General features: G+C 42.0%; 1 protein-coding gene across 1 annotated transcript in view; it reads right to left on the bottom strand.

Moving 5' to 3' along the window:
- SNTG2 (syntrophin gamma 2) overlaps nt 1-25,465 on the bottom strand; it is a 384,592-nt gene that overhangs the window by 98,028 nt on the left and 261,099 nt on the right. The window contains exons 12-13 of the mRNA XM_030800009.1: nt 19,133-19,249; nt 5,672-5,743 (exon numbers count right to left, since the gene is read on the bottom strand). Of these exons, the coding sequence (XP_030655869.1) occupies nt 5,672-5,743; nt 19,133-19,249 (189 nt within the window). The remainder of the gene's footprint in view (nt 1-5,671; nt 5,744-19,132; nt 19,250-25,465) is intronic.

Genomic DNA, 25,465 nt, shown 5'->3' with positions numbered 1-25,465 from the left:
AATGTCAAAAACTGATAAAGAAAATCTTTTGGAAGATATTTATTTGGGAACGCACATCCCCCATTGAATGGCTCATTATAGTTGGGCCTTGAACAACCCAGGGGTTAGGGGCGCCAACTCTCACACAGTTGAAGATTCACGCATAACTTTTGACCCCCCTAAAACTTAACTACTAGTAGTCTATTGTTGATCAGAAGCTTTACTAATAACATGAACAGTCAATTAACACATATTCTGTATGTTATACGTATAATATACTACATTCTTAGAATAGAATAAGTGAATCCAGGCACAGTGGCTTACACCTGTAATCACAACTAATTGGGAGGCAGAGGCAGGGGCATCACTGGAGCCCAGGAATTTAAGACCAGCCTGGATGATATAGCAAGATCCTATCTCTAAATAAATAAATGAATTAAGAAAGTAAGCTAGAGAATAGAGAATGTTATTGAGAAAATCACAGAGAAGAGAAGATGTACTTAGAACACTGCACTGTATTTAGTGACACCATAAGTTTACATCATCTGTTTATGAGACGAATGGTCTGAAATGGTGGCATCCACAGCTGCAGACCTCAATCTGTGGTGCACAGCAAACAATTCAGCTTTTTGGCAATGCTGTGACACTCCCGCTTCTTGGGGGCACTTGTAACATCCCTCGTGGCACTTCGTGTGGGTCCCGGGGTGTTATTCAAGGTTTACGTTACTGGACTCAACACGAAGGAGAGAAGGTACACAAGAACTCTGAGAGATCACTCGTTACCATGACCTGCAATTTACTGGAGAGAGAAATTGCTTCCAGAGGGATGATTAAGACATTTTACTCAGAAACCCATGTAACACTATGTGCTACAGTTAACCATGGGCAGGAATGATTTAACGCTGCATCTTTATCTTTGTCTATATTCCTCTCCACTGCAGATGGTGCCAAATAGATTGATTTATATTTTACAGGAGTAAATGATGAAATAGACTAGTATCTACATATATTGTATGAATTCATGACATCTCTAACTTTTCCTTAATGTTTTGATATTTCTAAGCTACACAGTTTGTCTTAAGAGGTTTTAAAAATTGTTAAATTGTTTTCAAAAAATTTTCCAACATACTTATAGAAAACAATTGGCATACAAATGAGCCCATACAGTTCAAGCCCATGTTGTTCAAAGGTCAATTGTGTTTCTTTCCTATCACTTGCTGTATTTGGGCAGCTGTGTATTATAATAGAAGAACACCAGGTTTTGGAGTCAGATAAAATTTGAGGCCTTTCTTTGCCCAGTATTAGCTGTTTGATCTTGAGCAATTCACTCTCTCAGAGCCTCCACTTTTGAGCTGTGAAATGGAATTGTGATAAAAATGTTGTCATAACTTTACACGACAGAGCGGCCAGGATGCAGGGCTCACATCCCAGATTCACATGAGTTCACTACCTGTTTTCATAAAGACACATGTCCTAAGGCAATGCCGAGCCAGGCCGTACATGTCGATTTGATGTCTGCTTTGCAGCTACCTGGCCTCCTGGCAGGGTCAGCTCTGGCAATATCCAGAACAGCATTTCCAGCCACCCCTACGACTGAAGAAAGCCCACCCCCGACCTAGGACTGCAAGACATCATCTTATTATGTTCCCTTTCCTGAAAAAAACAAAAAGGGTTGTATTTTAAAATTACATATTTTTTCTATTTATATTTATTATGAAACAATTATAGCAACAATAAAGGGAATTTAAAAGATAAATTTACTACTACTATGTTTTGTCATCTGATTTTTTTAAATATGTGAATAATTATTAATATGACCTTAATAATAGGACAATTATTAATATGCTCTTTCATGCAATGTGAATTTGTACATATAATTGTATAAATTTATAATGCAATTACTTAGAATATGTTGTAAGATTTTAAAATATTTTTCAATGGTCTTTTGATTATTCTTAAATATCATTAATTTAAGGAATATCCTTAAACATTCTCATACATATGGCTCTTCGATTCCTCTGAACTCAGTGTTATAATGGACTCTTCTTTAGATTCAATTCTGAGGAGTAAGACTGCTTGATCAAGCAAGGGATTGTTTTTCCACTGTTTAGCCTCACAAAGAATGTGTTGTAAGTTCTACATAAGGAAAATTAATTATTCATATATAGCTCATTTCCCCAGATAGTTCTGGTAGCTCCTTTAAAAACAATCACTCAGCCCTTGTGGATCACAGTGTGTTGATACAACTGGAAACCCTGAGCACTGAAGTTCAAGGTCAGCGGCTTGCCGTCAACAGTCAGTCAGCGGCTGGCTAGGCCATTGGGTTTCCTCGTCTGGACTGAGCCTTCAGGTTTCCTCATCTGGACTGAGCCTTCCAGTTACCTCGTCTGGACTGAGCCTTTCGGTTACGTCTGGACTGAGCCTTCGGGTTACCTCGTCTGGACTGAGCCTTCAGGTTACCTCATCTGGACTGAGCCTTCGGGTTACCTCGTCTGGACTGAGCCTTCGGGTTACCTCGTCTGGACTGAGCCTTCCGGTTATCTTGTCTGGAGTGAGCCTTCAGGTTTCCTCGTCTGGACTGAGACTTGACCCGGCTTCTTCCCACCTCTGGGACCTGGAACTCCCTATCTTTAGAGCATTTGCTTTAGAAAATGTATTATTGTATGTTCTTTCTCTGCCATTTGATACCTAAATCTTTCTAGAAGTCCTTTGCTAGCTGTACAACTCAGGACTGTCTTTCTCAAGGAGCTGGGAGCTGTCCCTTCAAAATGTGATCACTGGGAAGATGGTGTCATCTCCTGTCCCTGTGGAAGGATGGAGCCCAGCCTTGTAGGTGCCTGGCTCTAAGCTGTGCAACCACCTCCTATCATGAAGATGGGGGAAGCTCTCTGTTTCTCTGTAGGAAGCCAATCAACAGACAATGATGGCCCCAATCTCCTTCCCAGCCCAACTTGTAGAAACCCTCTCATCCTTTATTTCAGTGGAGTTGGGTTTAATCTCTCTCTCCTATCATAATAGACTTGAAATAAGGTCTTCTTGCCTTCTTCGCCTTTAACTCTGGTGCAATTTTGTCCTGACATGGCTTTAGGAAAATCATTTAGGAATTCTTCCTCTCAGTGTTGATATTATCCCAACAGGACTACCCTGAAGATCCCTGGAGAACACGTTCTAGAACTCTTAATGACCACTCGCGACAGGCTCCCAGAACACCACTGTTTCTAGCACGTGGAATAGAGCAGGATTCGGGATGAGCTTTGCAGCCACATGAGTCTGGGCCCCATCCCTGCCTCTGCTTGGCTTCTGGAAAGTCCACTTCCTGCTTCTGAGTTCTTAGCTACAAAACAGAGGTCTCCTTAGGTGGGGAGAGAATTAACTCAAGGACATAGCAAAGTGCTTAGCAAGGTTACTAGGAAAGTACTCAATAAAGATAAGATCTTCTGCCAAACATATGAGAATATTGACTTTTCCTGAAAATTTAATGGGGTATCTTTAGGTTGAGAGGACTGACCCATGGATTTCACACAGGACACTCCATAGCATCCAGAGTGCTTTTCTGCCATGCTGCACGAAAGCTGTTTATCATTTCGCTCACGACTGCAATCAAGGCTGATTGATGCAATTTTCTCATCTATTTCGTGATGAGTGTTGAAATATAGAACACATAATTTTAAGAGTTGGGAAGAGTAATTTTTAGAGCAGAGAAGGTATCAGAGAAAAAATAAAATCACAACTTCAGAATTTGATTTCTGGTCTAAATATTAATGAGTACACTTTGAAATGTTAATTATGGATATTTAAAGAATCTATATGAAAAAGTACTAGTTCTTATGATACTCACATATTTATTTACATTTCTGAAAATGAATTAAATGCATTTACTTTTAAATCTATGTATGCTAAATGATAAACATCAGCATTAAATGTGTGTAAAAGCAGTCAATATGATTTTGTAAGATCATTATTTTAAGACTTCCAAATAGGACATTCAACTCATATAATCTCTTTTTAAAAAATATTGAATGCTATAGATTTATTATTATTATTTACTCCATTTTTAGTTTAATACCTTTGCCACAGCCATTCTACTGGCTAATTTCATGATTTCATAAATATTTCATATAAAATTTACTAAAATTTTTTTTATAATCTTCCTGGGAAAATGAGATGGCTCTATAGATTACTAATGAACCACATATGTAAGATACAATAATCTCTCAAAGACACCCCAGTACCTAAAGAACATCTCAGGTGCACGGAAGGAGAATCCTCTGAAATAAGAGGGGGGAGAAGCGAAAATGTGTTGATGAGGAGCCCAGGCAAAGGAAACAAAAAGGCCAAGAACTCTACCAATTCCTCTGTGGAACTGTGATGAATGAAATGACCTGCATATCGTCTACAACCAAGAGGCTCATGTTAACATAAGGCTTCCTTTTTACCATTTTCAAAATAATGCATTCCTGTCACAGATAATTTAGAAAACAGAGTAATTTTTATAATGAAAGCAACAATAGCTAGAAAAGCCATCACTAAGAGAAAACCACGGTTAATATTTTATTCTATTTTCTTCCTTTTTTTAATGAATATGCCTAGCACAGAAATGTTCACTTTCTGATCAATGATTGTTTATTACAACCTGTAATTAGGAGTCTTAATTTAAATACATCCAGCCCTTTCCTTCATCTCCTTCATTACCATATTCAACAAAAATAGGAACAATGCAGAAAAATGTTGCCCAAATAAATTTCTCAAAAATGGGAAAGAATGTATTTATCGTTTGATAATATTATTATGGAAATGTATTTCCCTTGTACATGTTTCCATTAAAGGCAGTCTGAAATTCCAGATTTAAATTTAAAATAAAGCAACTACAGATAGAGAATATTATTTTTGAGGATATTTTCAATTTAAGAAAACAAACCAAACTTTGAAAGACAAATCTTTATTCAAAACTTCTAACTTTAGACTGATAACTCTTTTCAGTCAAATTCTCAGACTAAAAGGTACGTATTTTAAAACTTTCACTTAATATACCTATTTGTCTTTGTTTTGTGTACTCCTACATGAAAAAGACACAGGTGGTTTATTTACATGATGCACCGAGTCACATACTAGGACACGGTGGCACCCGGCCACGGTGAATGCATCGTCGCCTTGCTGTGGAGACACCTCTGCAGTCAGGTGGGCGGGGGCCCAGGCTAGGGCCCTGCTGCACCTCCAGGCTCCGGGCACACCACCAGTAAGGTGTGTCCCCTGGAGGAAGGCTCAGTCCTTACTTACCCTAGGAACCATGAGCAGCAAACTGGCCAGACCTTGGGGCAAATTTGTATCTGATTTGTTGAAAACAATTTCAATAACAGCAGCAGCAGTAACAAAATCTAAAGTTCTTGGAATAAATTATTGTAAGTGGACGTCGTAAAACACATCTCTCCCCTAAAACACACACAAACACCACATACCACATACACACAGACACACCCCGTCATCCATTCATCCTGCCTTGATGAGCAACAGGGTGACAGCTAGAACCCATGTACCAGGTAGGGCAGGAGGATGGGTCCAGATCGTCACATTATTTTACTGTTTCAGATTTTACTATTTCAATGGCCCATGCAGAACAAACAATCCTCTCATTCCACAAGCCCAAAGGGCATCTTATTTGTATGAAAGCATCTAAAGTGCAAAAGATACCTACCTTGTGAACTTTAAATAGCACCTCACAGAGGTGATAGGTCCTTTCTGCTCGCACCCAATCGAAGGTGCTCACCTGCAAGAAACAGAGAACGTTCCATGAAAAGCAGCAGCTACTTTTAGTTGAAAAATTTAAAAATTTACAATAGTGTGACTGCATGTGTGTCCACCTCAATTAAATCCTCAGCCCCTATTAGTATAAATTGGTAACACTAAACTTTACGTACTGCTGTGAGTTTTGATGAGTCGCCACATCCTCATCTCTGTCAGTTTGGGGCAAATATAATAGATCCATTATTGATAGGAAAATGTCTATCTCCTTTATCTTATCTTAGATACATAAGATTGATATCTATGATATCTTGTCTATCACATGCAATTGGGCATAATTTTAGAAAACCATTTTGGATTCCTTTTAGATTAAATTAGGGATTAATTTTAAGAAACATTTAATGCATGTGAAAGTGAATGAGTTTATATATTTACTGGAGTACAAAAATGGACAGAAAATATTGTGTAGACGGTCTTCTGCTTTTTAGAAGTAAACTTAGATCTATTTCAGAAATGAATGAAAAATCTGCTAACCAATTTAACCGAATACACTTTTCGTTGGTCTGACCTGTTGTAGTTCACAACTATTTTAACAATAATAATGACCAAACTAATCTCACTTTTGAATAATGCTCTATGGTTTACAATTCAAGCTCAGATATTTAATCTCTAAGTTAAAATATTTCATGCAGAAAAATCTAAAATATTCAACAATGTAACAAATTTGATGTTTTTCATTGTTGACCCTGTACTTTTTCTTTCAGCCAGTAAAAATTATCCAAAGTTCACTGAATTATGTCTTTGAAACACTGAAATTATCTTGGCTTTAATTAATTGGTGACTTTCTGGTAATCCTTGCGCCAAACAAAATTCTCAAGACATTTTTGAAATCATCACAACTGAAATGTGAAAAATTACACAAATAGTTTGCCATTTAATATTTAATTGCCCTAGAGTCAGCTCATTGTGATTTCAGCAATAAAACAGTAAGTAAAGGGAGCAATTTGAAAGTGAGAATGGCCAATTAGGATACGAACTTTAAGGTTACTCTTGGATCTGGTATTCAGGCCGTAAGAGTTACATTTCGAATTTGCTAGAGAGAGTCTCAGGTGCTTATTTCGGAGTTTAAAAGCCAGAACTCCAGCACCCATTCTCTTGAGAGCTGGAGAGCCATGCTGATGGATGCCTGAAATAAAACATCACCCTGAATTCCACAGCAGTGCCCACTGATTCCTCAACACTGCACCTGCCCCTCCCTTCCCACTCCTCCCGTTCCCACCCTGGCCAGTGTTTTATGCTACTGCCTAATGTCAGAGCTCAGGTGCTGGTTCTATTACTAGAAAATACTGAATTATGGATCCACCATTTTTAACTTTCTCAGGACAATGCTGCTTATTTTTGGAGGCTGTAAATACAAAGGGGAAAAAAACCCACTAAACACCCTATTCAGAGGCATCTTCCCAAGTTTACTTGTTGCTGTAAATATACTTTATGCATATTCATGGTTTTATACTTTTCAAAATGTAGTTTGTAATATCAGCATTTTCCCATGTCATTAAATGTTATTCAGAAATACAACTGTAACTACGGCCTAGAATTTCCTTGTGGAGTTATGGTTTTCGTAAGCTTTATCTTTGTGAGGGACATTGCAGATTGCTTTTAGGTTTTCACAGTTGTCATCACGCTGTGATTAATATATCTGGTCACGGTATTATATTATGTCACATTGAATGCATTTTCCATACTAGTCTGTTATCAGTATGTGACAAAACAGCAGGGATTTGAGTCCTGTTCTAAGACAAAGCTTGGAGGAGGCTGTGCTCTTTGTTGTTCGCAGAAGCAGGTCTAGTCTCTCCCTCCTTCTGAAGTATCCATCACCTGTTTATTAAGCCCCTTTCTGTTCGTCCCTGTGGCATCTGCTCGTTTTGCCGTAGTCCTGCCTTCCTCCTACTCTTTTACTCCTCTTGCCAGTGGCCGTGTCTCCCCCTGGGGATCCCTTCTCCGCTCCCAGAGCTATGACCTTGCCCCCAGCCCAGGGAGGCAAGGCACAGTTCACACACAATTCAGGCCAGAATTCTCACCATCTCCACCACCATGATTGATTCAGGGAAGGGAATGTGCCTCGATCGGAGACACAGGTAAGAAGGTGGTCAGGCTTCAGATGGAACCATTTCTATTGTGGACTTGAAGAAAATGCTGCCACCCTGAGAGCTGTGGGAAGTCCCCTTGAGCCACGTGGATGTTATGAGTGTGGCAGTATCCACACTAGCTCCTGGCTGTGACAATGCACCAGAGGACGCAAGTGTTAGGAACAGGGGAGGTGGGGGCGGTGAGGGGCACAGGCTACTCTTCACCTTCCACTCAGTTTTCTGTAAATCTAAAATCATCCAAAAAACCAGTCTATTAATTAAAAAAAAAAAAAAAGAAGCAGATCTTTCTATCATTGTTCTTTCCTTGCTTACCTGAACCTCATGGCTTCTTAAGGACTCAGCTCAGACCCAGCCCTGAGGCCTTTCCTGACAGCCCTGGCAGGTCTCCCTCCCCTCTTCCAAGTCCCAGCTGCCCTGCCATCGGCTCCCCGCTGCTGACACGCAGCTCAGGTGACTTCATGTGAGTGATCCTGTCTACAGAGCATCCTCAGCCTGGCTCCAGCCTTTCACAGACATCCTTCCTGTCCCTACGTGGATGTGATGTGAACACTTCTCTAATTTAGTGAAAGTGCAGGCATCAGGATCCTCTGAGTTTCTGCCAGAAAAAAATTATCACCAAAAAATTCATCATGTCCGTTAGGGATCTTCTCACTTTTTATTTCACTAGTTATAGCTCTAGAAAATATCTAGGCTACAACAATTCAATGCTGAACATGACCATGTAACAGAAGGGGATTGTTTAAGATAAAACCACGTCCAAGGTATCCAAGAAGAGCATCTCGTGCGTTGGTTAGGTTCTGCGTAGCTTGTAGTTCAGATAGGAGGTAGGTTGCTGCAACAAAAGTGAAAAAACTTGGCTAAATTGAGCTTAATGTTAGGAAAGCTAGTCAAAACCCTCTCTGTATGCATACACAAATGTGTGTGCGTGTGTCTATACAGTCATGCACCACGTCATGACACTTCAGTTAACAATGGATTGCACAGACCACGGTGGCCCCATAGGTTCTAATGGAGCATATACAGAAACCCGGTCGATGGAACTTGATACTGGCCTTGCAGATCAACTAGAGGAAGGAACTCATAATCAGTAATGGTGCTGGAACATTTGGTTTTCTATATGAAAATATACATAAATAAAAATATATGGGTCACCTAGGTTTCTGTAAGTACACCCTATGATGTTTGCACAATGACAAAATTGCCTCGCTGTGCATTTTCCAGAATATATAGCTGTCCTTAAGCAATGCATGGCTATACATACATATGTGTATTAATACATGTAGTTATATATATATATATATACAGCTTTGTGTGTGTATATATATATATACAGCTTTGTGTATACACACACACACACACACACACACACATATAATTAGAAGATTAATGTAAAGCTCAAAATTCTAGGTGTGCATAGCCCACGATGCAGTGACAATGCTGAAAGCCTGGAGTACTGTTCTGAAGCAGGGCACTCCTAGTGTGTTTGTGCCATGCATGAGTGTGGCCAGGCGTCACCTGCTGATGCAGATTCCTGCACCCCATCCGAGCAGTTCAGATTTAGCAAGTTTGGAGTGAGGCTCAGAGATCCTGACTTTTTATTGTTAAGCAATTTACTGTTGATGTATCCATCATGACTCCCAAAGGGCAGCATGGCCAGCAACAGCCTCGGCATCTCTGGGTCCCTGTTGGTGATGTCAAGTCTCAGGTCTGCACCAGACCTGCCATATCACAGCCTGTGTTTTTAAGAAGTATTCCCAGGTGATTCGTAGGTACATTGGTGTTCTTGATGTTTTATGAGGGGAGTCTGATGTGGTGGTCTTGTGGGAAAACAACCTGAAGATAAGAAGCCTGACACCTTTTAAAAGGAAAGGAAGGCCGAGGGTGGGATGGAAGCAGCCGCTGTGAATTACACACGAATTCCTTACTGCAGAGGCATGTTCAATCACCGCTCATTGGACAAATGATGCAAAGCAGAGGCATGTTCAATCACCGCTCATCAGACAAACAAATTCCTGACTTGGTAAATGACTGGCTCCACACCATGGCTTCCTGAAATCCAGGGCTCCCTAACGCAGTCAGCGTGGCTTATTTTACATGATTTTCCAGGACCGCACCTCTTATGTGAGAAAAGGGGAAACCCTCTGCTAATAGGGGCCCATGCAGCATGAGCCTCTCTGAGGCACTTTATCAGCCGATTTTCTCTGGGGAATGATTTTGCATGTCGGGAGAGAGATCCACTGGCTCTACTATCATGCTTCTTACTCAGAGCAGTGACTTAACACCAGGGCAAGGAAACACGAGGTACGCAGATTCCTGGATTTTTTCCAGACTCTCACGGAACAAAAGAGACGTAACAGATGGTAGACAAGATGTGTCGTTTTGTAACTATATATCATCACTACAGTTTTCCAGATAATGGCAATTGACAATTTTCTAAGTATCTGGCCACATTTGGCTTGAAATGGAGCCGAAATTGTAGACTGCAAGATGCCATATCTTGGTACCTTTGACTGTTATCATAGAACAATGAATATGTGGCCCCAGAACAATATAGTTTGCTCCATCTACAAATCTTTATTTGAATTATTTTTTCCAAGTAATATTTTTAATGATAGAATATACCTATGTAATTGATAGTCTTAAAATTGCTAATAATTCTTGCATATGCATAGGCAGTTGCTGTATCATTGATATATTAATACCATACAATTCTGTAAAATTGACATTATAACTTCTTTTAACACATTTTAATGATGTTTGAAAGCGGGAATAACTGAAACATCTTTCAGATTCCAATGTACAAATCAGAAATAAATACTCTGGCTAACAAAGGAGAGTAGAGTGTGTGAGAAGGAGTTGAGAGTCCCGGCTTTAATCTCAGCTCTTCCAGCATCTCCTGGTGCATGGGAAAGACAGAGATTAGGGACCCACCAGGGTGGGCTGGGCCCTCCTCACGGAACAACTGAACTCTGAAACACGGACCTGCTTTTTCCACTCCAATTCCTCCTTTCCACTCTTCTATCCCATTTCCCTTCTGATATGGTTGGGGTCTGTGACTCCGTCCAAATCTCATGTCAAATTATAATCCTCACTGTTGGAGGGGGAGCCTGGTGGGAGGTGACTGGATCATGGGGGTGGATTTGCCCTTTGGTGCTGTTCTCGTAATAGCTTCTCATGAGATCTGACTGTTTACAAGTGTGTGGCATCTTCTCCCTTCCTCTCTTCCTCCTTCTCTGGCCATGGTTCTGTTCTCGTGATACAGTTCTCATGAGATCTGATTGTTTAAAAGTGTGACATCTCCTCCCGCTCCCTCTCTTCCTCCTTCTCTGGCCATGTAAGACCTGCCTACTTCCCCTTTGCCTTCTGCCACATTGTAAGTTTCCTGAGGCCTCCCCAGACATGCTTCCTCTACAGCCTGTGGAGCTGTGGGCCAACTAAACCTCTTTTCTGTATAAACTACCCAGTGTCAGGCACTTCTTTAGAGCAATGTGAATGTGGACTAATACACCTTCTTTTCTCTCTTCTCCTTCAATATTCTTCCTCTTCCTCATCTTGAACGAGCTCAGAAGCCATCGTTTAAAGAAGGACTTTGTCTTTTAGTTTTTCCTAAGTTGTCATGATAATCTTTGGGTCATTGTAAAATTCACTAAAATTTGCTGACGTAGACTGCTGAGAATCGAGGCTCTGTGAATATTTCTACATTATTGCATAGTGAGGGCTTTCTGAGCAACACTCACTGGCACTGGAATGAAGGACGACGGTGCAGTGACCCAGCTATGGGAGTTGGCAATAGTGAATCATTCAGGGACATTTCACACGAATGGCCCCCAAAGCCTTTGGTTTATATTCCAAAGTGTGATGGAAGAGAGACCTTGGCCTTCTCTCCTGAGAGACGTCTGATTGGCGTTAGTAAGGGGGAGCCTCTCCTTCTGTGGGGAGGAGGGTGGGTGGGTGCTGGGCATCCTATATGAGCCCTGAGAGTCATGGCCCCATGTGCTTCTCCCGTGGCTGACACCTCTGCCCGCGCTGAACTCTGGGGCGGGGATGGGGAACCGACATTGAGACGTTCTGTGAGTAATTAACAACCTGTCTCTGATCCAAAAACCTCATGTTTATGTCAGGATAAAATATATTTAAAATATCGATGTTAAAACCTTAACATAAGGTTGTTTTAGATTTGGGCAAAGTAAGACTGCTACTGGCAAACTGCCACCAGTGCCAGGACATAAAATGTCAGGCCAGAAAAAATATTAATATATTATATTTAGATGTAAATTTATTCACCATATTGTGTGTATTGATTTTGCAATGAGAAGTTGGTGAATATTAATACATAATTTTGTCTGTTAGATTCAAATGCTTTTACAGCTTTTTTTTTTCTTTGAAATGGAGTTTCGCTCTTGTTCTCCAGGCTAGAGTGCAAATATGAGGGGTTGATTTCTCCTTGATATTCTCATTAGAGAGGACTTGATGACCTCTGCAAAACACTCAGCCCACCGCCAAGCATTAATAGGCCCCAGTACTGATTTTATAGATTATTCAACCAGTAACCAGGCAGCATCTTCTCTATGTCAGAGGCAATGCTGGACATGGTGCAGGCAGCAGGAGCCCAGCACGGGCAGTTCCCAGGTCCATGGAAACCAAATTGTGTTTCCAGTGTTTCATCAAGAGAGAAAACTTCCACACCAGTCATCCATTGTATGATATTTATAATGTACTAATCATCCTTTCTTAATCTCCCTACGACCCTCTCACGTAGGCATTTACAGTCCTCTATTCTCATTTTACAGGTGACGTTAAGTAATGACAGTTGGAGGCCACTAGAAATTTATAAACTACATGAAGTCATCGGGAAGTATACAGATAAAACAAGTCAAATCAATCTAACTTTTGGATGGAATATTCATAACAACCTGCATCTTTTTATCTCTCCAGTGTATTACTGGTATTGATTACCATTGAAAAAGTACAAATTATCCAGATCCAGAATAAATGAGTGGCTTCTTTATCGTGGATCATCAAGGATCCAGTTAGATGAACTCAAGGTCCCTGCGGCCTCACAGCATCAGGAGCTCTCTGCGTACTGGGTGCCTCCAAAGTTTCTATGGCTACCCAGTTCTTGTCTCTGAACTCAAGCCTGGTGGATCTAACTCTACACAAAAACCTCTCTTTGGAAATCTTTAAACATTTCAAACTTACAAAGATCCGGCACTCACCAATGAGTACATCCCACAGTTCCCATCTCAGCAAATGGGAGCATCGCTGCCGGCTGGAGTCCCTCCTCTCACATCCACACGCCATGGTCTGGGTGTGTGTGCATGGGGTGTGCGTGTGGTGTGTGCCTGAGTGGTGTGCACATGTGGTGTGCGTGTGGTGTGTGTGTGTGTGGTGTGTGCCTGTGGGGTGTGTGTGTCTATTTGTGTTGTGTGTGTGGTGTGTGTGGGGTGTGTGGTGTGTGTGGGGTGTGTGGTGTGTGGTGTGTGCATGGGGTGTGTGTGTGTGGTGTGTGCCTGTGGGGTGTGTGTGTCTACTTGTGTTGTGTGTATGGTGTGTGTGGGGTTTCTGTGGTGTGTGCGTGTGGTGTGTGCACATGTGGTGTGCCTGTGGGAGGTGTGTGTGTCTATTTGTGTGGTGTGTGTGTTGTGTGTGGTTGTGATGTGGTGTGTGTGTGGTGTGTGGTGGTGGGTGTGGTGTGTGGTGTGGGTGTGTGTGGTGTGTGGTGTGTGGTGTGTGTGTGGTGTGTGGTGTGTGTGGTGTGTGGTGTGTGTGGTGTGTGTGTGTGTGGTGTGTGGTGTGTGGTGTGTGTGTGTGTGGTGTGTGGTGGTGGTGTGTGTGGTGTGTGTGTGGTGTGTGGTGTGTGTGGTGTGTGGTGTGTGTGGTGTGTGGTGTGTGGGTGTGGTGTGGTGTGGTGTGTGTGGTGTGTGGTGTGTGTGGTGTGTGGTGTGTGGTGTGTGTGTGTGTGTGGTGGTGTGTGTGTGGTGTGTGGTGTGTGTGGTGTGTGGTGTGTGGTGTGTGTGGTGTGTGGTGGTGTGTGTGGTGGTGTGTGTGTGTGTGGTGTGTGGTGGTGGTGTGTGTGGTGTGTGGTGTGTGGTGTGTGTGGTGGTGTGGTGTGTGTGGTGTGTGTAGTGTGTGGTGTGTGGTGTGTGTGGTGTGTGGTGTGTGTGTGGTGTGTGGTGTGTGTGGTGTGTGGTGTGTGTGGTGTGTGGTGGTGGTGTGTGTGTGTGGTGTGTGTGGTGTGTGGTGTGTGTGGTGTGTGGTGTGTGGTGTGTGTGGTGTGTGTGGTGGTGTGTGTGGTGTGTGGTGTGTGTGGTGTGGTGGTGTGGTGTGTGGTGTGGTGTGTGTGTGTGGTGTGTGGTGTGTGTGGTGTGGTGGTGTGTGTGTGGTGGTGTGGTGTGTGGTGTGTGGTGGTGTGGTGTGTGGTGTGTGTGGTGTGGTGGTGTGTGTAGTGTGTGGTGTGTGGTGTGTGTGGTGTGTGGTGTGGTGTGTGTGGTGTGTGGTGTGTGTGGTGTGTGTGTGTGTGGTGTGTGGTGTGTGTGGTGGTGTGTGGTGTGTGGTGTGTGTGGTGTGTGGTGTGTGTGTGTGGTGTGTGTGGTGTGTGGTGTGTGGTGTGTGTGGTGTGTGTGGTGTGTGGTGTGGTGTGTGTGGTGTGGTGTGGTGTGTGTGGTGTGGTGGTGTGTGGTGTGTGGTGTGTGTGGTGTGTGTGGTGTGTGGTGTGTGGTGTGTGTGTGGTGTGTGGTGTGTGTGGTGTGTGGGTGTGTGTGTGTGGTGTGTGGTGTGTGTGGTGTGTGTGTGTGGTGTGTGGTGTGTGTGGTGTGTGGTGTGTGGTGTGTGTGTGTGTGTGGTGTGTGTGGTGTGTGTGTGTGTGTGGGTGTGTGGTGTGTGTGGTGTGTGGTGTGTGGTGTGTGTGTGGTGTGTGTGGTGTGTGTGTAGTGTGTGGTGTGTGGTGTGTGTGGTGTGTGTAGTGTGTGCATGTGTGTGTGTCTACGTGAGCTTCCTAAGCACCACTAGACTCAAAAGCTTCACAGACTGTGCAGTCTATATTGGTGTAATTAACAGTTATATATTTATACTTAAAAATTTAAATTATGAAACTATGCTTACTTGAAGATAACAAAATTTTTATATTTCAGAGATCTGGGCAGCTAAACTGTCAATGACCATTTTGGATGGATGCATACAGTTTAGAGTAACATCCAGCTTCCTTAAATTGCAGCCTAATGGTAAATCTATCCGGGGCTAATTCAACTTCACGCTTTACTAAATCTTGAGAATTACTCTCCAGGCTCATTCGGGTCCTTGCTGACGCTTTACAAGGAATAGCGAGGCCGTCAGAACCACGATGATGGAAAGAAGCCCTGCTGACGGCTCTGAAGAGAGAACGGGGATGGTGCCAAGTCATCTTCTGCAGAAATTACTAGAAATAAGAAGTTAATGAAAACAATCATGTTCTAGGAATGTTCCGGAGTATATGCAGAAGGAGAAAGATATGATAGATAACTTTTATAGGAAAAGACAAGAAAGGGGCCATGAATACAAGATAAGGCAGTTTCCCACACCAAAGATGAAACTGTCTCTGAGGGACTGGAAAGCAAGTAAAGGAAGAGAGCAGAGAGAGGGCAGAGAAGGAGAGACAGAGAGAAAGACAAAGAGAGGGAGAGACCGACAGAGAGAGCCAAAGACAGAGACAGATGGAGAAAGAGAGAGACCTCGAGAGGAGCAATGAGAGGGCAGAGGAGACAGAAAGGCAGGGATAGAAATAGAGAGAGTCAGACAGAGAGAGAAAAAGACAGAGACAGATGGAGAAAGAGAGAGACCTTGAGAGGAGCAAAGAGTGGACAGAGAAGGAGATGACAGAAAGACAGAGATAGAGAGACGAGTCAGACAAAGGGAGAGACACAGAGAGAGTCAGACAGAGAGAGACAAAGACAGTGACAGGTGGAGAAAGAGGGATAGAAAGAGATATAAAAAGAGACAGAGAGAGACAGAGACAGAAAGACAGGGAGAGACAGAGACAGGGAGAGATATGGAGGGAGGAGCTGCAGCATCTGGAATGGACAAGCAGATGTTGCCAGAGGAAACATACGGGGTTTGTCTACTAGTTTTTTATTGTTTTCAAATACTTTAAATGACCAAGAAAGAAACCCTAACAAACCACAGCAAAGCCAAGCGGCAGAGACAGAGCACGGACTCTGTGGGCCAGAGGAAGGGGCAGGAGGCTGGCAACCCTGGGGAAGGGAAGTGCCAACCCAGCAGGCTAAGGTGTGGGCACTTCTTCTACGTGAACGAGGGGTTTGCGATTTCCAGTTCCTTCCTGGACACGTGGAAATGTGACTTTGGATTCCCGGCACACACAGCTGCTCCTGTGGCTTTGGGGAGGTTCCTGGTCCTCACCCCAGTGCCATGCGCCCTCCTCAGCCCTCACTCCCCACAACCATATCCTGGTTTCAGACCCCCAGGAAATGATTCTCTGTCCCTTGCAAATGCTGCGCTGCACTGCCCGGCCAGTGTGAGTGGCAGCGACCGCAGGGCCCTGAGGGAAGACTCGCCTACATTTTAGCAAAACAAAACTGCATTTAAAATAAGAAATGGACTCTCTAACCACAGCAGATATGAAGAAAAAGAAGCACAACTTAAAATTTAGATACATTAGGATTTCTTTAAAAGAATTATTTCAAAATCAAACATAGTCAGGGTCTCATAATTTGCAACTAAGCAGAATACAAATGAATACTAAAGGGAAGTTGCTTATTTGTATTTATTACTTTTTTCAGGCTAAGTCAGCCAGTTTAAAACAAATTATGAGAGCAAGTTTCAAGAAGAACAATGACAGGCCAAATACTTTAATGCATGACTTCTGAATTCTGGGAGATGGAGCTGCAGGTGATCGCGGGGCAGCGAGTGTGTGGATCTGGGTCTAGATGTGGATCGGGGTCTAGATGTTGTCAATCGCCCAAAGGCTCTTGGTCTGTAAGGGAGGTTCCGTCATTTAACAAATGTCAATGACCTCAGAGACAACCTGCAATGCTCACAGAGCCACATGAGAACAGACTCTGGGAAACTGGGTTTCTAGCTCGAGTCAGCCTTGTTCAAGATGAGATCTGCCAATGACATCTGTCCTGGCCCCTCCAGTCACTGTTCCCACTAGAATAAAAGAGCTGGTGGTTCCCACTGGGGAAGAAGACCAGAGCGAGGATACTCCCTGCACTCTGGATTTTCAGTACATTGTAAGAATATTCTGGCATTAAATGTAGTTAATACAACCCACAGTCTATTAACAGAGGATTTTAAATAAATTATCCAAAACAATCCTCGGTCAAGTATATTTGTTTACTATTTTATTTACACATGACCTTCATCGGTAAAAGCAAGACTCAAATGAGAAAAGAAAAGCAAGTGAATGTGGCTGTTCAATGTGTTGCTAAGATAAAAATACCTATTTTTAGTTATCGATTTATATTACAATAGGTCTCCATGATAAAACAGTTATGATGTATCAAGATGGAGCTCTGATACTGTGTGCTCTTGGCACTCATCACTAAAATGAGGGGCCTTCAGTTGTCTCAAGAATCAAATTATATAATGGACAAAAGTACACTGTAAGCTACAAAGGAGTTTACGCACGTTAGCAATTCCAGGGACATTTTGTGATGCTGCAATCAGTTTACCAGCCGGGCCTTGCTGAGATGAGTTGGATGCTACCAGCACCTTGGAGCATCCCAAGGCAGGACATAACTTCCGTGAAGACCCACGGCAAAGAAACCTGTCTAACTGTTTTAAACTCTTGCTATTCAATGATTATTGAATTAGGGTTTGCCTATTAGGGTTTGAAGAATCCCTGAGTTTCATAAAAGGCCAACTGGTAAACAGGCCGCACAGGCAACATGTGGAGTGATATGGGTCCATGGAAGGCCTCCGACACCTCAGCCCCTTCATGCATCTCTAGTATCAGTGGTATGTGGTCCAGGTTGGGTACATGTGGTGCCAGTCACCTCCTCCGAGTCTTTCAATACCTCTGAGATGAGCTGGCATGAATATCTTACTTCTGCTCAAAAACAAAATCAGCCCAGCCAATCAGATGTTCACCTCTGGGACTTGAATTTGAAAATATGGAGCAAATTAGCAGTAAATGTTAAAGAACATGGTTATGTTTGTTTTGAGGGGAATTCAATCATTATTCATGCAAATATTTAGATGCAGTAAGCACAAAGTGCTGGTTTATTTTAAAACCTTGCAACTAAAGACAATGTGATATCCTATGTTATCTCTGAGGCAGAAAAACTGCGTTAGTAGAAAAACTGAAGTTTGACTGGAGGGCGAAGTGTGGTTAGTAATGCTGCATCATTGTCAAATGGTGGTTTGCCAGATGCTCCATGGCCACATAAGTCGTGTGCATCAGAGGAGCTGAGTGGAGGCAGACGCGGCTCTCTGCACTGAATGTGCAGCTTTTCCATAGATCTAAAATTATTCTCAAGTAAAACGCTTACTTAAAAAGCCATCCTTACCAATGAAAAGACAGGCAGGGTATTACTGTCTTGATGTCTGGAGGTGAAACTTGGTTTTATCTTTTCATTTCCTTTTAATGGAAGAAAGTCCCATCAACACTGCACGTGACATGCATCCAAAATGTGTAGGTACCTGAAGCTCTCAGGTTTTTAGTTTGCTTGCAATTCTGATGGTCAGACTCTCAAAAGTAAAGCTGTTTAAATCGATAAACTTCTAGACATTACACATTACATTCAGTCAGTTTGGGGAGAACGGTACCGGTGGGCATTGGAAAATGAAATTGCAGAACTATAGTATTCAGCCATAAATTTATATCATGGACCCCACTAAAGCAGGCTGCTAATTTTTTAAATAAAACTTGAGAGACATCAGGGAAAAAAGCTTTTAAAATTTAGAAATTAGAAACGTCTAAAAAGAGGGTTGTATTTTGTATGTTTCTTGGCTTCTTCAACTACATAATTGATCCTCTAAGACACAGAGCCTCTGCATCCCACCTCCAAACCAGCTGGAATTTGAGGAAGGAATAAACTCTACAATATCTTAATGGCTATTTGAACTAAAGAAAGAAATGGGTTAATTTATAAATTTGGAGCAAGAAATAAGTAATCTACAAGCAGAATTCTTTCCAACCATGTAGAAACAGCAAACGGCAGGACCAAGCACTCTTTGTCCTCCTCCAAACACCAGATGTAGCTTCCCCGCTCCTACAGGAACAGCCCTCCCAGCAGCCCCTCCCTGTGGAGTGTCAAAAGCATCCTTACCGGAGGAGTGTTGAAAATGCAGAAGGACGGGCCCTTCAGTGCTAGGAACTTGGGTCTGAAGGTTTGAGAGGAGTCAGCTCCTTGGAGTTTCTCATTTACCCACCCCATATGCACAACCTGCAGAGGGAAACCTTTGAAAATTACAAACCAAGCCTTAATGAGGGCATACTGTCACAGGAGCAGAGTTAAGCACATGAGCAAGCCGTGCTCCCACCAGGTCAACACACCCAGAATCAGGAGACGGGAGAAACGTGGAGATGTCCAAGTTTCCAAGTCAAGTTCACACAGTAGGAATGAATCACATCTTGAATTAAAAATTCAGTTTTGCATTGAACCAGGTTTTATATATGAGCACTTTCAGTTTTGGCCAACGGACTTCTCAGCTGCCTTAGAGTTGTTGGTTTATCTTTTAAAAAGACTGTATTGAATTATATTCTATTAGAAGTTAGTATTTCAGATTTTTCTATGAGGTAGTAAAAACAGCTAATGATATTTTTCATTTCTATAGTGAACATAGAAGTTGGCATATGTGGAAAAATAATTGTTTCTCTTTATGGTTCAACTTCTTAACAACAATGAAATAATGCAAAATATTACATTCTTACAATGAGCAGTGAATATTTTGAGGCGTATGATATAAAATCCAACCTATAAAAATCAGAATATGATTCAAAAATATTTAAATAATAATCCAATTTAAGAATTCAGTGCATGAATTCAATCTAATATTAAAGAAAAATCCATGTTATCTAAAATTTTAATGTGACACATATTTTGTTGCAAGTACTAGGAGTAATTTCATTATAATTCTTTCATTTTCTCATTCTGCTATTTCAAGGAAAACCTATTAACATATGCTTAGCAGTTAAAACTTTAAAAAAATAAAAATAAGTTATCACGGAGATCCCAACCACTTTACCAAATGACACTGACCGATGAGCTATTAAAAGTTGAGAACCAGCTGGGACCTGGACACCCCTCAAGTGTACAAGCCCCACGCACCCACGAAGAGCCCTCTGCTGGAGCCGCCTGGGCAAGTCCCGTCACGGAGCCACCTGGGTAAGTCCCCTCACAGCCCGCGAGGGCCCCAGTGCTGGAGCCGCCTGGGCAAGTCCCCTCACAGCCGGCGCCGGCTCCAGGGAGGGCGCATCCTGTTTCTGTTATTAACTTGATAAAGCGCTGACGGTCTTCACTCTTAAGCTGGATGAGAGACTTCCTGGGAAGTCGAGATGCTGGACGACAGAATTAGATTTCTACAAACGGTATTTCTAGCAATGGGAAAGAAAATTAGGAGCACTGTTTTGCAGGGCGGGGGCGCGTAGCGGAACAGCTAACATCATCATGGTTTTCCGTGTTGAATACGAATCCCCTAATGCATTAAACGTTTTAATTTTGTCTTTCTTGACTGTTCTGGATTTACAAGGCTTTTCAAAGTAACCCAAATATTTCACTGGATCACGAACTTCCGAGTTTCTAGTGGGTTATACTTACGTCCCACGGAGGCTGGGGAACCACAGCGATGTGGTATGGTGTTAATGTTATAGTAACATAAGACGACTTTATTTCCCCAGAGACCCTCCCCAGCAAAGCACATTTAACATTGCCAAGGCTCTCTTTTTCTATCATGAAATGGGTAGAATTACAGAACTCACGTGAGAATTATGGGAATTTCACAGTGTACCATGGGAAGCCCTCGTAAGGCACTAGCTGGGGGCAAAGGCCGGGGACATTCATACCTGGAAAAGCCACTCATGTGTAATTTACTCCTCTAGTGTCTGAATTTGAAACCAAATACACAGATTATTTTAAAATACCTAATAGATTTTTTCCTTTTTCGTCTGGTTGGGTCACATACTTATATTTTTGTTGGTTATAACACTAGCATTTATACTCTGTAAATCATAAAAACCTCCATTTAAAAATGCATCTTTTTCTAGCAAATTTAGCAGATGCTTGATGTTTCCATAATTAACATGAATTTGATGCGTGATTAATTCCAATTCACTACTGCACGAGTGCAGTGATTTGTACAGTTTAAGATAGGATTCATTTGAAGCATAGTTACTAAAAACAATTAATTGCAAACACAGTGGCTTCCACAGTCATGAAAAGAATATTACGCAGGCAGTCTGTTCAGCAAGAAAAGAGTTCATATTCCAGGAAGACCAGGCACATGGCCCTGAGCAGGCTGCCCAGGTCATCTTACGCACACTTGAGTGCCTTGCTAAAGCTCTTGAGGAGGCCTTATTAGGCAAGGTTTCACAAGCAATGATGACTATATCTTCAAATCCAAATCTTCGGAGCAGCTGGCTGCTGGATAACTGCAGCAGGCAAAAACAAGCTTATTGTATTTGTCAGGATGGCTGAGTGGAAGACCTTTCTTTTACTGATTAGCATCAAAGTGTGGAACCAGAATTTCTAGAAAATGTAGGAAATTGCCTGAGTCCTAAATTATTGCAAACTTTTTTTTTTTTTTTTGAGACGGAGTCTGGCTCTGTCGCCCAGGCTGGAGTGCAGTCGTGCAATCTTGGCTCACTGCAAGCTCCGCCTCCCAGGTTCACGCCATTCTCCTGCCTCAGCCTCCCGAGTAGCTGGGACTATAGGTGCCCGCCACCACGCCCTGTTAATTTTTTGTATTTTTAGTAGAGACAGGGTTTCACCGTGTTAGCCAGGATGGTCTGAATCTCCTGACCTCGTGATCCGCCAGCCTTGGCCTCCCAAAGTGCTGGGATTACAGGCATGAGCCACTGCAACCGGCCTGCAAACTTTTAAGCATCAGCAACAAGCACAAAAAGTCTGGTTTGACCCCATATTTTTTATGGGGAATCACACCAATATCCTCGTCAAATCACAAAGTTGGTAAAAGGGAAGAGTAGAGAATAATCACATCCAGAAAAAAGAGTGAAACAAAAAACGAAGGAATGGCAAACACATCCCCTTCTGCAGGTCCCTGGCAATGTGGTCTGAGATTCTTTAAAATTCATAAAACAAATACTAGTTCTGATGAGAAATTCTGAGGGTCAAAGCCTAATTAGATTCATACGGGGTAGAGAGATTTAAAGTGATGTTTTTCTTTTGCCTGTAGGGCAAACTCTGCTGGTTTTACTTCCTTCATTTCCCCAGTGCACCCCCCCCACCACCACCACCCCGGCCCCAGGCCAGAGTCTTGCTCTGTCACCCAGGCTGGAATGCAGTGGCACGCTCTTGGCTCATTGCAACCTCCGCCTCCAGGGTTGAAGCAATTCTCCTGCCTCAGCCTCCCAGGTAGCTGGGATTACAGGCGTGTGCCACCACGCCTGGCTAATTTTTGTATTTTTAGTAGAGACGGGGTTTCACCATGTTGGCCAGTCTGGTCTTGAACTCCTGGCCTCGTGATCCGCCTGCCTTGGCTCCCTCATTTTTTAAATCGTGTTCACATACTGTCGAGTTTCCCTGATCTTACTCTTTCTGTTCACGAAACACTTAATCATGCACTGCAATTTAGATTTCACAAGGAATGAACTATGAATAGGAAACTGATGTGCAGGAACTTAATCTAAGACAGGGATGTAACACTCAGGAATATCTAAATACAGAGGACAGATGGGTGAGAGATTGATTTACATTCCAGGTAGATCAAGGGCGAGTAGAAAGTTGAAAGTATGCATTCCTGAATCTTGGCTAAAATAGAGAACTTGGGATTCTTTTTCTAGCATGGCAGCAGCAAGCCTTCTTTCTGGAGGAGAACTTGATCAAGGGGTGGAATTACCGTCTAATTCTGATTGAGTAGAGTTACTCTGTTTCTGAGGAGCTGCAGGTACCAGCTGGAATCCCAGCACCCAGACCTGGGAGGCCCCATGAGCTGTACACCCACCTCCCTTCCCCAGGGCTGCTCTTTCTTCCCCCTGGGCTGGGACAGCGTTGGGCTCTTCTTCTTTTCTATATAGGATTGACACAGTGTGTGGCACGAAGTTCAAGGAGAGTTATGTATTAAGGAGTGAATAAAGAGCTACTGTTGGCCCAAGATGGCAATAATAGACTGCCAGTAAAATCTGAAATACCTGTTAGTTGCATGTGAGCTTAGTTAAATCACATAAGTAATTGAATTATGCTAGATTTAGCAAAGAAATACGTTATAGCTTTGCTATTGCTGGAAACATCGGATGCTTTCTGAATCTTTCTTAGGTATATGCAGTTCATAAATAATTTTAAGCAAAGCTAATTTTATCTTCTACATTATGAATTTTCTAATTACACATTCCAAGAAGTGTGTATTATACTTTTAGAAACATCTCCCTGACTGTAGTACCTTAATAAAATTAAGATGTCATAACCATTATAATAAAGAAATATATTTTTATTTATCTTTTCTGATACCATTTCTATAAGAGAGTCCTTTTCACCTGATAAGTCAAGATAATTAGTTAAGTGTCCACCGGACGCTAACATGCAGCTGGTCTTTTCCTTTAGATAGAAAAAGCCAGAATTACCTGTGTTATTTAGGGTTTTCTGCAGGGGGTCAGGGAAATTTAGCGATTAAGGCATCAATATCTACCTAAATTAAAATTCAGGTTATTCAAAAATAAGTTTAATTTGGGAAGAAATCGGGCTGCTTGCTATTTGGTGGAGTGAGCATATGTTTGTTTGCAGTTATCTTGGTAATGCTTTCAGGTTAGCCTATGTCCCAGACAAAAGTGCTCTAGTTTGTATGATAAATTATTTGGTTATTTTATATACCAGATATGAGAGTCTAAAAATGCAGACATTATGCTTTTTGTAGTATTCTCCTAATTCTGTTTTTCGTGTGTTTTTGTTTGCCAATTTCAGTGGTTGTTAAACACCTTTATCTTTCCACATAAATTTTTTTTCACATAAAATTTGCATTTTTCACGTTAACATTTATCTCACAATTATTTATTAAATACCAAAATCAAGAATTAATTGTTCAGAGTGAGAAAAAATTTTCTTTCTGTTTTAAAGGGCCTAATGTCTTAAACTCCTAACATTTGTACAAAGCACACCACTTTTGGAGAAAACGTGAGACCATCCTCCACCAAAAGCACATCCGGATATAGCAGGGCTAGTTCTTCATCACCCTACGTAACGAAGCTCAGCTCTAAGATTAATTTCCAAATAAACTACTCCAAGCCGCTAAGTAAATTCAAAGTTTTATAGAACTTTTAAGGTTGTAAAAAGGACCTTAAATTACCCAGTACAACTTTCTTATATTACAGATAAAGAAATGAAGCCTCAGGAGTGAATTTGTTAAAATTACACATCAGAGAAGGGTTTGGTCAGGGTTATCAGGTCCAGGGTTTGCCTTTGGATTTTGCTTTGTCAAACAAGGCCACCAAGATCGATGTGAAATACACAAGGTTTAATATGTGGTAGCATTTCACCGAGATGAAGCAAAAACAAGGCCGCCCACTGCCTCTGAGGTCTCCGGAAGATGCTCCTTCAACGTGCTCCATACTGGGAACTGTGCTTGCTACAGGTTTTTACATTTCTCTGAACCATTATTTCATCATTCTCTCTCGTGAGTCAATGATAAGGAGGATTAAGGAGTGGGGGGAGGGGGGAGGGATAGCATTTGGAGATATACCTAATGTTAAATGACGAGTTACTGGGTGCAGCGCACCAACATGGCACATGAATACATATGTAACTAACCTGCATGTTGTGCACATGTATCCTAAAACTTAAAATATAATAATAATAATAATAATAAAGAAAATGCTTTCCTCTCCGGAGCAGTGCTCTTTCCAACAAGGAGTAATTCCAGTATAGCTACGAAAGTCAGCATGTTCTCTGAAACACGTAAAGGCCAAGTCCCTAAATGCTGCCCATTGCCACGCAGCTCTCCACGTGTGGGCATCACCGTTCAGCATCAAGGATTTCTCTGCAAGGTGACAACTCCTCTGAGGGTCGGGAGAGGACGGCTGTCCTCAAGACGAACAAGCTGAGACACGGGGAAGAAGCAGCCAACACTGAGAGATACCAGAAGCTGCACTTCTCCTAAGATCTCGGAAGAGTCTCAGGTTTGCCATTAAGAGGAGCTCAGGAAACATTTTGCTAATTTTGAGTGTGTGAAGAAGATGCAATTTCAAAATGGTAAATTATTCAGAGATCATGGCAAAACTTTGGCCCACTGTCCCCCCAGCCTTGATAAAGGCTGTTTCCTGTGTGAACCATAGAGAGATATGTACTTTGTGGAAAAGTTTCAGAACTTCTGTTTCAAAAACACGTAGTAGGGAAATGATATTTTATGTACAAGAATATGAAATGAATCCTGTATTAATTTGAAGAATTTATAGAAATATTAATCATAAAATAGCTATGTAAACAAAAAGTTGA

Source organism: Nomascus leucogenys, chromosome 19, assembly GCF_006542625.1.
Source record: "Nomascus leucogenys isolate Asia chromosome 19, Asia_NLE_v1, whole genome shotgun sequence".
In the NCBI taxonomy this organism is placed as follows: domain Eukaryota; kingdom Metazoa; phylum Chordata; class Mammalia; order Primates; family Hylobatidae; genus Nomascus; species Nomascus leucogenys.
Note: the sequence above shows the minus strand (reverse complement) of the source record. Positions and strands in the feature narration are given on the sequence as shown.